Here is a 14,488-nt window from a genome sequence, read left to right as displayed (position 1 = left end):
AAAATTTCCAAGTTTTTTAGTTTGAGATAAAGATTTTTTTTTTCCCCAAGAGAAAGACTAACTTTTCCCAAAACTTCTACTTTAAACTTTTTGGCTTCTTACACCTGCATTTTTACCTCAGGGAGAAATCACTTTCTCCTGCCTCTTGGACTTACCATTTCAGCTGTCCCCAGGTCAAAAGCTTCCATAGGAAACTTTTTTTCTGCCTGATCTTTTTTACTTCCTGTAAAACTCAAAGATTTTTTTCCCCCCAGTTTGCGTTCACAGCCCCCAAAATTAGAAAATTGAAGAGTTTTTCTGTCTAGTTCCCTTTATCTAATTTTTTCTACATGATCTTACATTTCTAAGTTTTTTCTACACTATATTACTACAGTATAATTTATACTTATTTTTCAGATAGAAATTAAGAGATACAAGATAGAAATTTTGATAGAGATGTTTGCACTGCAGCATCGGACATTCTTCTAGTCCATTTTTTCCCCCTTTTCTCTTGAGGATAAAAACCCCTGCCCTTAATATTCATATTTCATATTCCATTACAACACTGGACATGTCCCTTTCTTTCCACTGGCAGGACCTGACTCAGCACTTTTGCCAAAAACTCTGTATTAAAACTATTATTTTCCTTTATCTTTAGTCCCTGTTCATTTGTCTTTAGTTCCCCACCCCCCTTTTCCTTTTTCTTTAGTCCCTATTCATGGTGCCATTCTGCGGGGTGTTTACCCACCAATCCCACAGCTCCCTGGAGTTTTCTTTAGTGAGAGCAGTAGGAAATACTAGATAGAAGGATTTAGATTGTGGAGATAAACAGAAAATAAAGAATAACCTCAAGAGGACCTCGAACCTTTTCCAATGAGCCCTGTCTCCGCCCCAGGGTATTTATAGAGACACCAAAGAGTGGAGCAACATCCCCCCAGCACAGCCAAGTGCAGACCATCTCAGACACCTGCACTCAGGCTTGTGGTCCTAATCATCCTCTCTATGCGGACTTGCTGGGTAAAGCCACGAGGATCCTGAAAACAGGCTCCCACATAGATCCAAAGAGGAAGAGGAATGATCAGCTGACCCTAACTCTCCATGCTTCCCAGATTGAAAAAGGCCTTAAATCTCTCTAAGCTCCTCCCTATATCTTCCTGGGGCCCCCTATCTGGGTCCTCCAAAATCTCTATGGCTAATTCCAGTCAGCCAATCGCTGACTCCACCCTGATTCAAGGTAAACTTTATTAGCAGTCTCAGAGTGTCAGTGCGAATAAATATTCTGCAATAAATATGTTTATTAAGCAATTATGAAGAGTGCAAACTAATTTCTTAGGAATGTAGAGATTACATGTTCTTGAACATGAAATTCAGAAGTGCACATTTCCATACCCTGCTTAATGAAAGCATGGCCCTGCTCTCAAACAGTCTGAAGGATCAGACAGGCCTGGAAAAGCAGCCCTACCTCTCAAGGGCATATCGTGAAACAAAGGATTTTAAACAATAGACCGTGCTGGTATCTGAAACTATGCTGGAGAGATGGCTCTGTGGCTAAGAGCACATTCCAGAGTTCGGCTCCCAGCACTTCTATCAGGTGACTCAGTGTGGCCACAGCTCCAGGGGACTTGATGCCTCTGGTCTCCACAGGCACTTGCGTTCACATGCACACACAAACCTACACATCATTAAAAAGAAAGAAAAGTAAAAAGGAGTCTGAAACAACTGGCAGTGGCTGATATTCACGGACTGGATCAGTCGCTAAAATGGTAAGATCAGAAATATTTCTAACGCTCAGACAGATTATGTGAGCTGTGGAGGAAACGGAACTACACAATAAACTTCCAGAACAAACAGCTTAACTCTATTTTATTGATATAAATACAACATATATCACAGGCGTCCACTATTTTACTATACTACACAAGAGACAAAGTGAGAGCAATTAAATATTAGTGCAAAAAGAAAATACAGAAATGCTTTGTTACATAAGTCACCTATATATATATTAAAGCATCCTACATACTTTGTACAATTTATTTCTAATTAAGTATTTGAAATAAAGCAAGGCTCAATTTATTCAAAGTTTTATTTCTCGGTGGAAAATGCTCTTTTCATCAGTGGTGGCTGTGTCTTCCCAACATCAAACATCATTTCCAAAGGTGGGTTGTTGAGAGAACACCAGTCAGGTATACGGCCGGTCTGATTATAATATTCCTTTGAAATGGAGCGGCTCCCAAGTATATCTTGCAATGCTCCAAAAACAGCACCTGTGTAGCAACAATACTTTTATAGCTAAGATGCTATATCAGAAAACTGTAAGCTGCGTAAATCCATTCTATGAAAAGAGGGACTGGTAAATCCAGCAGTGCAGACCACATTCTCCATTTCAGTTCACTGGGATTTTGAATAACAGGATCAACCATACTCCTGTGTTGAAAGTAACTTAAATAACCTTTTGCAGATTACAGTGAATACGGAATTACAAAATCTATAAGGAAGTGAAACAGAATGAGGTGGAAGGATTTTCAACTTTAGGAAAGACCCAAGTTTTCTTTTCCACAACTCGGCTACATGTCATTTACTTAAGTAAAATAAAACTGCAAAACCCAATAGGTATCATTAAAAAGTCTTAAAATTTTTTCATACTTTTTAATATAATTTAACTTTTTATTTTATGTGCAATGGTGTGAAGGTATCACATCCACTAGAACTGGAGTTACAGATGGTTGTGAGCTGCCATGTGGGTGCTGGGAATTGAACCAGGGTCCTCTGGAAGGGCAGCCAGTGCTCTCAACCACTGAGCCATCTCTCCAGCCCCAAAAGTCTTAAGATTTTATACTGGAAAAGAAAAAGTATTGCATTCATTTAAAAATCCTAACATTTGTTTTTCCTCTCTAAATGTATGATCTCGACACCGGCTCTATCATAAAATACACAGTGTACAATGTACACATGCGACTGTTTTTCTTTAGGTTAGACTACATGCTTATCCAGTGGTAACACCATCTAGAGCATTCAATGAGCTCCAACACAGAGCAAGGATGAAGCCAAGAACCCATTTCCCCCATTAACACAAGAGCTCTAAGTAACAGCAAGCATCTCTCTAGAATATGGTCACTACTTTCACTATTATGAGGGATGACTTCAGATGGATGAAGTGTACTTAGTGTTTGAGACAGGGTTTTCCTATGTGGCCCTGGCTGGCCTGCAGCTCACTATGTAGACCATGTTGTCCTCGAACTCACAAGAGATCCACCTGCTTCTACCTCCAGAGTGTTGGTGTTAAAAGCGTGTGCCACGGGGCTGGAGAGATGGCTCAGAGGTTAAGAACACTGATTGCTCTTCCAGAGGTCCTGAGTTCAATTCCCAGCACCCACATGGTGACTCACAACCATCTGTAATGAGATCTGGCGCCCTCTTCTGACCTGCAGGGATACATGCAAACAGAACACTGTATACATAATAAATAAATAAATCTTAAAAAAAAAAAAAAAAAAGCGTGTGCCACCACATCACGACCCGTCCCTAAGGATGAAGTTTACTTAAAAAAAAAAAAAAAAAAAAAAAAAAAAAAAAAAAAAAAAAAAAAAAAAAATCACAGTGCAAATGCCAACAGAAACAAGCATATAATTCTAAAAATTCAAATAATTTAGAGAAAAGTCACATTTTATGAAAATTATTTGTTCATTTGAAGGTCTAACTTTGTAGCTTAGACTGGCTTGGAATTCATTATGTAGCCCAGGCTTGCCTCAAACTCTTGATCCTCCTGCCTCAGCCTCCTAAGTAATTGGACTGTGGGGTTTAGTTCTCAGTGGAAAATATATCTTCAGCACCATCTGTGGCTAAGTGTTCCCAACATCAAACATTATTTCCAAAGGTGAACTGTGAGGGGACACTATTCAGGTACATGACCAGCTAACAGTTCTGCCTACGGGATGGGTAGTTTTCAATAGTGAATCATTTACTTCGATGCATTTATTAATAATAACACCCAGGACTAAGTTCTTACCTCCCAGCCAGGCCACACAATTAGCCTTTGCAGGTGGAGTATGAATTCGGAAGGTCTTGGTGCCAAGTGTCTTTTTGTATTTTGGTTTTTCTACCAAATACCGTATTTCTGCAAGCAATCTGTGGAGAAATCCTGGCAACATAGATGTGCCACCTATGACTACCAAATTCTCTGCCAGTTGCTTCCTGGTGTCTATTGGGCACTGGTATTGAAAAAGAAAAGAATTATTTTTAATTGGATAAATCCTGTTTAAGTAGACTTACTACACAGAAATGGACACTGTATACAGCAGCAGCAGCAGCAGCAGCAGCAGCAGCAGCAGCAGCAGCTGTAATACAAGAGACTGTAATGTTTCTCTATTCAAGTGCTGGGATTAAAGGTATGCCCTACCACACTCAGCCTCTGCATTCCCCTCTACATCAGTCTCTAAATTGTGTGTGTGTGTGTGTGTGTGTGTGTGTGAGCATGCATACCCGTGCACAGATACAAGCATATAGGTGCAGTGCATGTGCAGAGATTAGAGGACAATTTGAAGGAGTGGGCTCTGTCCTACTTTGTAGGTCCTAGGGCTTGAACTCAGGTTATCATGCTTGGTGGCAAGTGCCTTTACTCACTAAGACATCTAGCTGGCCCACAGTTTTAGACTTGAAAATAGTGTAAATTCCAAGTCGCAGAGGCAGTAAGAGTGTACTCATTTCAAGACAGAATAAGTAAGTTGGGCAGATGGTATGAAACAACAACTATCTTTTCCCATGTAAGTAAGGAAAGCATGTAACATTTGACCACCACCCCTCTCTCTCTGTTAACTTGTTTGTTTTTTGAGACAGATAGCCAAATACAGCCAGGAACTCACCACACATCCTGGGTTGGCCTTGAACTTGCAATCCTCCTTTCTCTACCTTTAGAGTGCTAGGATAATAGGGGTGTGCCACTGTACCTGGCTTAAAACCTAATTTTTCAAGGTATTATGTTTCTACTCCCATACCTAAGGCCAGTTGCTGGGTGGGAAGCTTACTCTCAGAGTCTGTTTGGAGGTTCTCACAGGACAGCACAGCTGTTCATGTACCTTGACTGGAGGACCCTCTCCTCTACTGAAAAGTCACACTCTTGGCACAGCTTCCAGAGGCCGTGTTTCAAAAGGAGAAAAGAAGTGAACTCTGCTGGCCAGTCAGATCAGCCTGGCAGCCCATGGGGTGCCAGATCATCCTCACTCAGACCCTCTGAGAACTACGCTTCCTCATCAGTTCTAAGACTTAGGAATGATCCAGTTAGTTCTTCAAGAAGTGGTGCCTGAGAGGCAGACAGTACCTTTCCACAGTGATGGTACTTCAGATGGAGTTCTACAGTGGCATAGTCACTCAACAAAGATATATATATATATGCCTCAAGCACTTGAAAATTCACTACCATACAGAATGGAATTTGGAGGAACTAAAAGGTCCAAGTCTGGTATCTGCTCTGAAAAAAATTGCTTTGTTCAAACTCATTAACTAGAAATGTTTTTCACATGGTTTTTACATTCATGTATTTTACGTGTGTGTGTGTGTGTGTGTGTGTGTGTGTGTGTTGGTGTGGGCACACTACAGCACGCAGGTGGGAATCAGAGGACAACCTGCAGGAGTGGGTTCTACCACGTGTGTCTTGGGGTTGAAGGTAAGCCATCACATTTGGTGACAAGTACCCTTATCTGCTGGGCCATCTTGCTGGCCCTATGAATATTTTTAAAATACTAAGAAAAATGTTTTTTTGATACAGGGTCTTACTGTGTGATCCATGCTAGCATGAATTCTCGATATAAACCAGGCTGGCCTGGAATTTTTCATCCAACTGCCTTGGCCACTCAACCGCCACTATGCTTAGCAGCATTAACTATAAAATTCCACAGAAAAGTTTAAGTAGGAAAATGTAAGCCAGGTGTGGAGGTGCATGCCTGTAACCCTAGCACTTGAGACGAAGAGGCAGAAGAATCTGAAGAATTGCCAAAGTCCAGCGATATACTGAGTTATAGGTCCAAACCAAAACAAAAAAAATGCAAGTAAAATATTTTTTAAAAGATCACAGTATTCTATAAAAATTACAATAAAGAGACTAGAAAATTTCTTCATTCTTATAAATAGTATATGATAAGGAGAAATGCAGAAGACAACACTTCAGTTTTTCCTTTGAAGGACCGTTACAACGAAGGGAGACTATCAATACCTGCAAAAGGGAGTCCAGTATTAAAGTGGCGACAGATTTCTCCTCGTTATCTTGTTCAAAAAGGATTTCCACAACTGAGTCTCTATGAGAGTAAAAAGAAAAGAGAGCGCTTTATTGGCATCATACAACCCGACATGGAATAAAGCATTAGTTACACTGACATCATGTTTTTAAGTGGCAGTATCACCTTCGTGAATTATTTAATAAAATACAAAGCTTTTCTCATTGTAAGTGGGGAAACCAGTAGTGTTGATACTATATAAACAGGGGTTGAGAGGAGGATGCAATACTCTTGTCAAACAAGGTTTGGCACACAGGAAGCATTCCTCCGTGTGAGCTCCTGGGGAAGTAAGGTTTGCATGTTTTGGATTTCATTACCCCTCCTCAAACATAACAACAGAAAAGAGGTTGTACTCTGTAAAAGCTAACAAAACCCTTTGTTTTTTTAACGATTTCTGCAGCACGTTTCCACGGAGCTGAGGCTGACTTCAGACTCCTTATCTTCTTGTCTCTACCTCCCACATGTTGGAATTCAGGTGTGAACCACTACACGGGCAGCCCACACTTTTTTTTGTCTTAAAAATCTACAATAAAAGCTGGGTACGGTGACCCACACCTGTAACTCCAGCACACAAGAAAGGTAAGCAGAAGGACTGCTACAGACTGTAGGCCAGCCTGGGCTACACAGCAACACCTGTTTTAAAAACAGGAAGCAGCGGGCTGGAGAGATGGCTCAGTGGTTAAGAGCACTGGCTGCTCTGCCAGAGGTCCTGAGTTCAATTCCCAGCAACCACATGGTGGCTCACAACCATCTGTAATGAGATCTGGTGCCCTCTCCTGGCCTGCAGGGATACATGCAGACAGGAAATTGTATACATAAGAAATAAATAAATCTTTAAAAAAAAAAAAAAAAAAAACAGGAAGCAGCAAGGACATGACAGAGACTTAAGAGAAGCCTATTTTGGCCAACATGAGAAAAGTCTTTGGGGTGAACAGTATTTTTCATTGTACATATTTAAGACATACAACACAATGTTCTGCTACACACATTTATAATGAAATGATCACCCATTACCTTCCACAGTTACCTTTTTTGTGGTAAGAGTAGCTACAACTTATTTCCCCAGACTTCTCGGTATATGACATACATTATCAGTTACAGTCCTCGTGCTATATGGTGAAAGTTTATGCCCTCTGATCCACTTCCCTTCACCCGCTCTAACCCTAGTAGCCACTGCTGTAATCCGTTTCTAATAAAAGATGAAGCAGTAATTCCTTCTATGTGGCGCAGTTCTTTTTAATCAAGCTTGTAAGATTTCATGTTTATTTGTATTTTTCAAACATATGAACATTAAGAAATAGGAGATTTACACCACACATGGTGCACACCTTTTATCCCAGCACTCGGAAGGCAGAGCCAGGCGGATCTCTGTGAGTTCGAGGCCAGCCTGGTCTACAAAGAGAGTTCCAGGACAGCCAGGGCTACACAGAGAAACCCTGTCTCAAAAAAGCAAAAACAAATAAATACATGAATAAATAATGGGGGATTTACAATAGGAAATCAAAGCAAAGTCAAATAAACTAATGATGAAGTCATACATGATCATGGATCACACATAATACAATAATCTAATGGAAACTAATTTTATCCAGGCAGTTTCATGGCCATAATAGTTTAAAACTCTATTGTTGAAGTGTAGATCACAGAAATCTACACATAAAATTACACAGAACTATACATACACTGTATACCAATACCAATTTACTACTTATTTAAATTTTGAGATAAAGTCTCTCTATGTAGCCCTGGCTTTCTTGGAACTCACTCTGTAGACCAGGCTGTCCTTGAACTCACAAAGATCCACCTGCCTCTGCCTCCCAAGTGCTCGAATTAAAGGCGTGTGCCACCACCATATTCAGCTTCTGTATTTCCTTTTTCAACTCTCTCTAAGTCTAGAATTATGTGCAAATTTAAAAGAAACCAAAACAGTGAGCCTCTTTGAAAAACTTCATAAACACAGGGACTCACTATGCAGCCTAAGGTGCCCTTGAACCTATGACATACCATCTGCTTCAGCCCCCACCTGCTGGGGTTACAGGGGCGTGAGCACAGCTGGCTCACAGATCCATTTGTAGGTCGGGTGGACTGTGCTCCTGCCGTCAGCTGAACTACTCCTGTTTCCCAGCCTCCCGACAGTAGACAGGAAACAGCAGACAGACAGAGCGACCCACAGGAGTTCTATAAAGCTCCTTACAGAGGAGAGGAAGCACTCTTCCTTTCCCTTCCCTTCTTAGGACTGCTTGCTTGCTGCATGAGACAGGGAAGCTATGACTCCAGCAACCACAAAGAACCCAAGAAATGACAAGATGGACGGATGTTCCATCTCTATTGGGAGCTGTCCTACTCTCTAAACCTGGATCACATGACAGACACTCCCGCACTGCTGAAGCCATTCTCTTCAGGTTCGTATAAGCTGGGCGGCCAAGAAAAATACCAGCCAGTACGACACACACCCAAGTGAACACACACATCACATCAGAGCTCTACTTTTGTTTCTTTTAGTAGGGTCTCACTATGTAGCATTCATTTATTGTGGGTCCCACTAAATAATCGAAAGAAAATTTAAAATAATAATTTAATAAAAATAACAACAGAGCCAGGTGATCCCAGCACTTGGGAGGTAAAGGCAGGGGATATCTGTGAATTCAAGACCAGCCTGCTCTACAGAGCAAGTTCCAGAACAACCAAGGCTACACAAAGAAACCCTATCTTGGAAAAAAAAAAAAAAGACTACCAAAAAGTACCACATTTTCACACCAATGGGTCCTTTAATTTATAATCTTTAACTTCTATGTATTTATGTTCATTCTCTTGACATCTCACCCTCTGTTACCTTAAAACTTAAAGGCTATCCAGTATGGTGACTGTTTTTCAGTCCATCTTTTGATATCATATCTTAGAAATGGAATGTTTAAGGCAGTCAGGTATGTATTCACAATAGCTGTACTCAAGAAGTTCAGGGAGGAGGAGAACCACTGTTTGAGGTCAGCCTGGGTTACAGTATGATATCCTGTCTGAAAACAGAGGGAATTTATAATCAAATTTCATGGGATATAAATAAATTAGGATATAAATAAAATTACACTGCTAGCAATATAATTATGTTTATCAATATAATTATGTAAACCCTTAACAGTAATTTTTATTACAATATCTGAGAAATAATGAAATGAGTAATAAAATGTGAATCACCAATGGATTCTAAAGTTTGAATTTATTTGGAATGATAAGTTCATTCTAAGAAAACAAAGTTTTAAAATTTTACTTATTTTATGTGTATGGGTATTTTGCCTGCACGTGTGTTTGTCCACCATGTGCATGAAGTACCCACCAAGGCCAGAGGAGAACATTGGACACCCTGAAACTAGAGTTCTAGATAGTTCTGAGTTGCCATGTGCGTGCTGGGAACTGAACCTGGCTTCTCTGTGTTCTTTTTTTTTTTAAGATTTACTTAATTATTTTATGTATATAAGTGCTCTATTTGCATATACACCTTTATCCCAGAAGAGGACATCAGATTCTACTATAGACGGTTGTGAGCTACCATGTTGGTGCTGGGAATTGAACACAGGACTTCTGGAAGAGGAGCCAGTGCTCTTAACCACTGATGTTCTTAACTGCTGATCCATGCCTGTCTCTGGGTTCCAAAACAAAGGTTTAGAGCACAAATGAGCAAATGACTAACTACAAATAAAGTTTCTTAGGAACACGGGCATAGTATACGGTCAGTTTTGCACTCCATCTGTAGACCTGAGTAGGTGAAAAGACTACATGGACATCAAAGTCTAAGACAGTTACTACTTGGTTCTTAAAAGATTCCGACCCTTTTTAAAACGTATTTCCTGTTGCTTTTCAAAACACTGTTAGTTTCATTAAAATAATTCTGCATTATTCTGATGAACAGGAAAGAATATTTTTAAGTATTTTTAAAATTTAAAAAAGCTGAATAAAGTTACAAAAAATGAAGCATCATGAGAAACATTGTTCTGTTAACCTGGAAACACTCACCTAGAGGCTTATATAAGTATATTTCAGAGCCAAAATGTAACGCATTGTTTTGCTCGTAACAATACTGTCTAACCTGATTGATCCAAGCACATGTAAAATCTTCTCTCCATCCAATGGATAGTCAACATCTGGGGGTGGGGAGGGACGCTGAAACATTAGAGAAAAAAATATATATAATCATAAGCAAACACGTAAGTATCTTTCAAAACAGACACGATGGCTAAGCTTACCTCATTGTTCCCATCAATATTAAATTTTGCTGCTTGGATCTGTAGTCCACGCTTCAGATCACATACAAAGCACGTGCGCACTAAGGAAGGAGGAAACCGAGCCTTCGTTACCGCTGTTGTTAAAGGAATAGGGAGCTTACCCCTCAGAATAATTCTGTTCACGTGAACGTACAATTTCCATAGTCATCTTCTGTAAAGTCATGTATCATTTCACTGCTTTTTAATGACGCACAGTTGAGGGTTTCTTTTTTTAAGATTTATTTATTTATGTATATGAGTGCTCTGTCGGTATGTATGCCTACGTGTCAGGAGAGGACACTGGGTCCTATTGTAGACGGTTGTGAGCCACCATGTGGTTGCTGGCAACAGAACTCAGGACCTCTGGAAAAGCAGCCAGTGCTCTTAACCACACTGATTTTATTAGAGACATTTTAATACAGGCCTAAGCATGAAGCTTAAGAGAAAACCAAGAGGGGCCAGGAAGATAAAGGGAGAGGATGGGGGAGGCAGAGAGATTAGAGGAGCCCAGGAAGAAAGACCAGTCAAGAACAGGGTGCAGGGTTCTTTCTCCACGGGAGTGTTGCCTACAAAACCACATTCTAAAAACACCCTTGCAGAAACTACTCTGCCATTGGATGGCCTTTGTAGACGTGTAACAATACAAAGAAACTGCAGCACCATGAAGACAGCTCTTCCAATTAAACAGTATGTGTCGTCAGGTTTTCTGTGTTCATTTTTCTCTTCTTTTGTTCCCTTAATAAAAGATCTTAGTGAAGACACAAACTCCACTTGGTCCTTAGCTTGAGTTTCTGCAGTGGTCACTTCCTGCACGGACACCCAGCAATACCACCTGCCTGCTACGCAAGCCTTTTAATTTTTTTTTTTTTTTTTTTTTTTTTTTCTGAGACAGGGTTTCTCTGTGTAGTCCTGGCTGTCCTGGAACTCACTCTGTACACCAGGCTGGCCTCGAACTCACAGAGATACGCCTGCCTCTGCCTCCCGAGTATATGTGCCACCACCACCCGGCTAGTCTTTTAATTTTTGCATTTAATATTTAAGACTTTTTTTCTGCAAATACCCTTAATAAAGCCTTTAGACACAGGAGCAAGTAAAAATTTAAAATCTGAGGAAAAGTGGTGCTGAATGCAAGAAATCTAATGGCTTTAGCCAGATTATTGTAGAACATTACAGACACACTTACAACTATGTAATGTGTTTACTATTCAGCTGAAGATAAATTCTGCTGGGGGCTGGAGAGATGACTAACAGTTAATAACACTGTTCTTTGAGGACCAGGATTGGTTCCCAGCACTTACAGGGTGGTTCACTACTATCATAACTCCATTTCCAGGGAGAATGATGCCTTCTGACCTCCACAGGCACCAAGCACTCATGTGGTACACATACATGCAGGTAAAACATTCATACAAATAAAATAAATAAATCTTAAAAAAAAAATAAATTTCTGTTGTTGAACATACTATTCAGCAACATGGCTGTTTTTTGTTTGCTTTGTTTTTTTTTCCAGACAGGGTGTTGGATGGCCCTAGCTGGCCTGGAACTTGCTATGTATGTATGTATGTATGTATGTATGTAATACATATGTTCGATGTATGTATGTGTATATGTAATATATATGTATGATGTATGTATGTGTGTGTGTGTATGTATGTATCTGCCCCAAGTGCTGAGATTACAGGCACATGCCATCACACCTGGTTCCATTTCGTATATATTTTTTTATCTGTGTTTTTAGAAACTCATGCCCTTCACACTAACACTAAAGAATGAAAAGGACAAAGAGAACTCAGGGCCAGAGATGGATGGCTCAGAAGGTTAGGGCACCTGCTGTCAAGCCTACAACCTGAGCTCATCCCAAGGATCCACATGTTGACAGAGAAAACTCTGCTTACCTTTAATATCCTCTAAGATACCTTCTGGAACTGAACCTGAAAAAGAATTTTATTAAGAATTAAAGAACTTTAATAATAATTTTAAAAAATCCTATTAAATTCTATCCATTTCCCCATTTTTTTTCATTTAAGAAAAATTAAAAAATATTTAAGTACTACAATCGTTTTAAAGGCCTAACAGAAAAAGCAACGTTGCTTTTAGGGAGGAAATCTCATCATTCCAAGTGAAGAGAGAGCAGAGAGCCTGACCCCAGCAGGCACTCCTTGAGCTTGGACACATTACAACAGAGTCAGCACGGGCTCAGCAGCACAGTGCATGCACAAGGATGGGTCAACCCCCAGCACTACCAAAGATAACTAATTTATCATTTCAAATGCAGTAGAAAAACTACGGAAATCTTTCTCATCATAAGGAGCCTTGCTGGCTATCCTCTACAGGGCTTACAGTTGGGGTATTATTATTTTACAGAAAAGTTAAGTTCTGAGTTTGCATCTTTCATATGACAATAGCTGCCAGTAACATCACAAACCAGCACATATGTGGGGAGACAGGCATGTGCCATGGCACACATGTGGCGGTCAGAGGACAACTTGGAAGAGTCATTTTTTCCCTTTTACCATGTGAGTTCTCAAAAGTAAATTCAGGTCAGCAAGTGCTTTTTATCCTGAGCCATCTTGCTGTTAACTGACCCCCAGCACATATTTTTAAAAAGAAGTACGTACAATCTTTTAATCTTTTACTTCAAGGTCAAGGGTACATTTGATTTTTTTTTCTTAGCATACATGAACTGTACAAAACAATGGGATCGTAATGAACTCCATCTCCACACATGAATTTAACAGTTTAATCACACTACTCCCCCAGCTCCCTTTGCTGTCTCCTCTGTTATCTCCCAACCCTGTCTAAAGATGGCATTTAAAAGGAACAGGAAAAGGCTAGGCAAGGTGGCTTGGAAAGCTAAGGCACAACGACTATCCCAAGTTCAAGGACAGCCTGGGCTACATATTAAGACTATATAACAAGACTTAGTCTCAAAAACAAGCAAGTAAAACACACACACACGCACACGCACGCACAAGTAAAACAGTAACCTTTTGGATATGCTACTGATTATTTGTCAATTTTCTGAGGCAGAAACAGAAACACAACTTTCTAACCTTAAAGTCTTCTAATCTAGCCATGTGTGGTGTCTCACACCTTTAACCCTAGCACTTAGGAGACACAGGCAGACGGATCAATTTTAAGGGGGAGGGCAGCCTGGTCTACATGCTGAGTTCCAGGCTAGTCAAGGCTACATGGTAGACCCTATCTCAAAACAATATATAATAAAATAACATCTAAACCAATTCTCAAAAAATATTCTGATTGGTGTATAAGAACAAAGAAGCTTTTGGTAAAGGACTGGATCATGATCAAAGGGCAAGTAGCACTGTAATTCCCACCTGCATCTTTACATCTTCCCTGGAAGTAAACTCTTTATAATCAACTGAATCTAAAACCACAGCCTCAAAGCACCAACCTGTGATTTGAAAAGTGGCATATTTAATCACATTGTGCTTGAAAAAGGGTAAAACATGTATTTAACATGACTTCAGTGGGCTGGTGTGAGAGCGCTCAGCTGCTAAAGGCTACAGCTCACAACTAAAACTTCAAGTGTGGCTGAAGAGGCCAGGGCATAACTTGGTGATAGAGCCCATGCTTAGCATAGACAAAGCTTTGGGTTTAACTCCCCGCACCCCACACCAACCCACCTATGGGCAACTTTAGGGTTAGAGTTACTTCTATCAATTTTGTTCTTTTCAATGTCTTACTTTATGGTTCATAACATGGTAATTATAGTACACAAGTTTATAAACATATATTAAGGGTACATGGTTCAAAGTGCTTCCGTTGTGTGAACGAAACAGCTGACAAGTCCTGTTCTTAGACCACTCAGGCATTAGTGGCTAGAGGAGGGAGTCAAGGACAACTTCAGCCATATTGTGAGTTTAGAACTTGGACTACATGACGCCTCACCTCAAAGAAAAGGACAGACCAAAAAACTGTTCAAATTTACTTCTCAGGATAGTTAAGAGATTTCCCAAGATTTAT

The 14,488-nt window shown here is 40.1% G+C and overlaps 1 protein-coding gene across 2 annotated transcripts in view; it reads right to left on the bottom strand.

Moving 5' to 3' along the window:
- Positions 1 to 1,825: 1,825 nt before the first annotated feature.
- Actr10 (actin related protein 10) overlaps positions 1,826 to 14,488 on the bottom strand; it is a 32,626-nt gene continuing 19,963 nt past the window's right edge. For both annotated transcript variants that reach the window (XM_059279338.1, XM_059279339.1), the window contains exons 8-13: positions 12,397 to 12,432; positions 10,484 to 10,563; positions 10,327 to 10,400; positions 6,185 to 6,266; positions 3,986 to 4,187; positions 1,826 to 2,243 (exon numbers count right to left, since the gene is read on the bottom strand). In XM_059279338.1, the coding sequence (XP_059135321.1) occupies positions 2,062 to 2,243; positions 3,986 to 4,187; positions 6,185 to 6,266; positions 10,327 to 10,400; positions 10,484 to 10,563; positions 12,397 to 12,432 (656 nt within the window). In that variant the 3' untranslated portion in view covers positions 1,826 to 2,061. The remainder of the gene's footprint in view (positions 2,244 to 3,985; positions 4,188 to 6,184; positions 6,267 to 10,326; positions 10,401 to 10,483; positions 10,564 to 12,396; positions 12,433 to 14,488) is intronic.

The sequence above is a fragment of the Peromyscus eremicus genome, chromosome 14 (assembly GCF_949786415.1).
Source record: "Peromyscus eremicus chromosome 14, PerEre_H2_v1, whole genome shotgun sequence".
NCBI classification, from domain to species: Eukaryota; Metazoa; Chordata; class Mammalia; order Rodentia; family Cricetidae; genus Peromyscus; species Peromyscus eremicus.
This window is presented reverse-complemented; position numbering and strand designations above follow the sequence as displayed.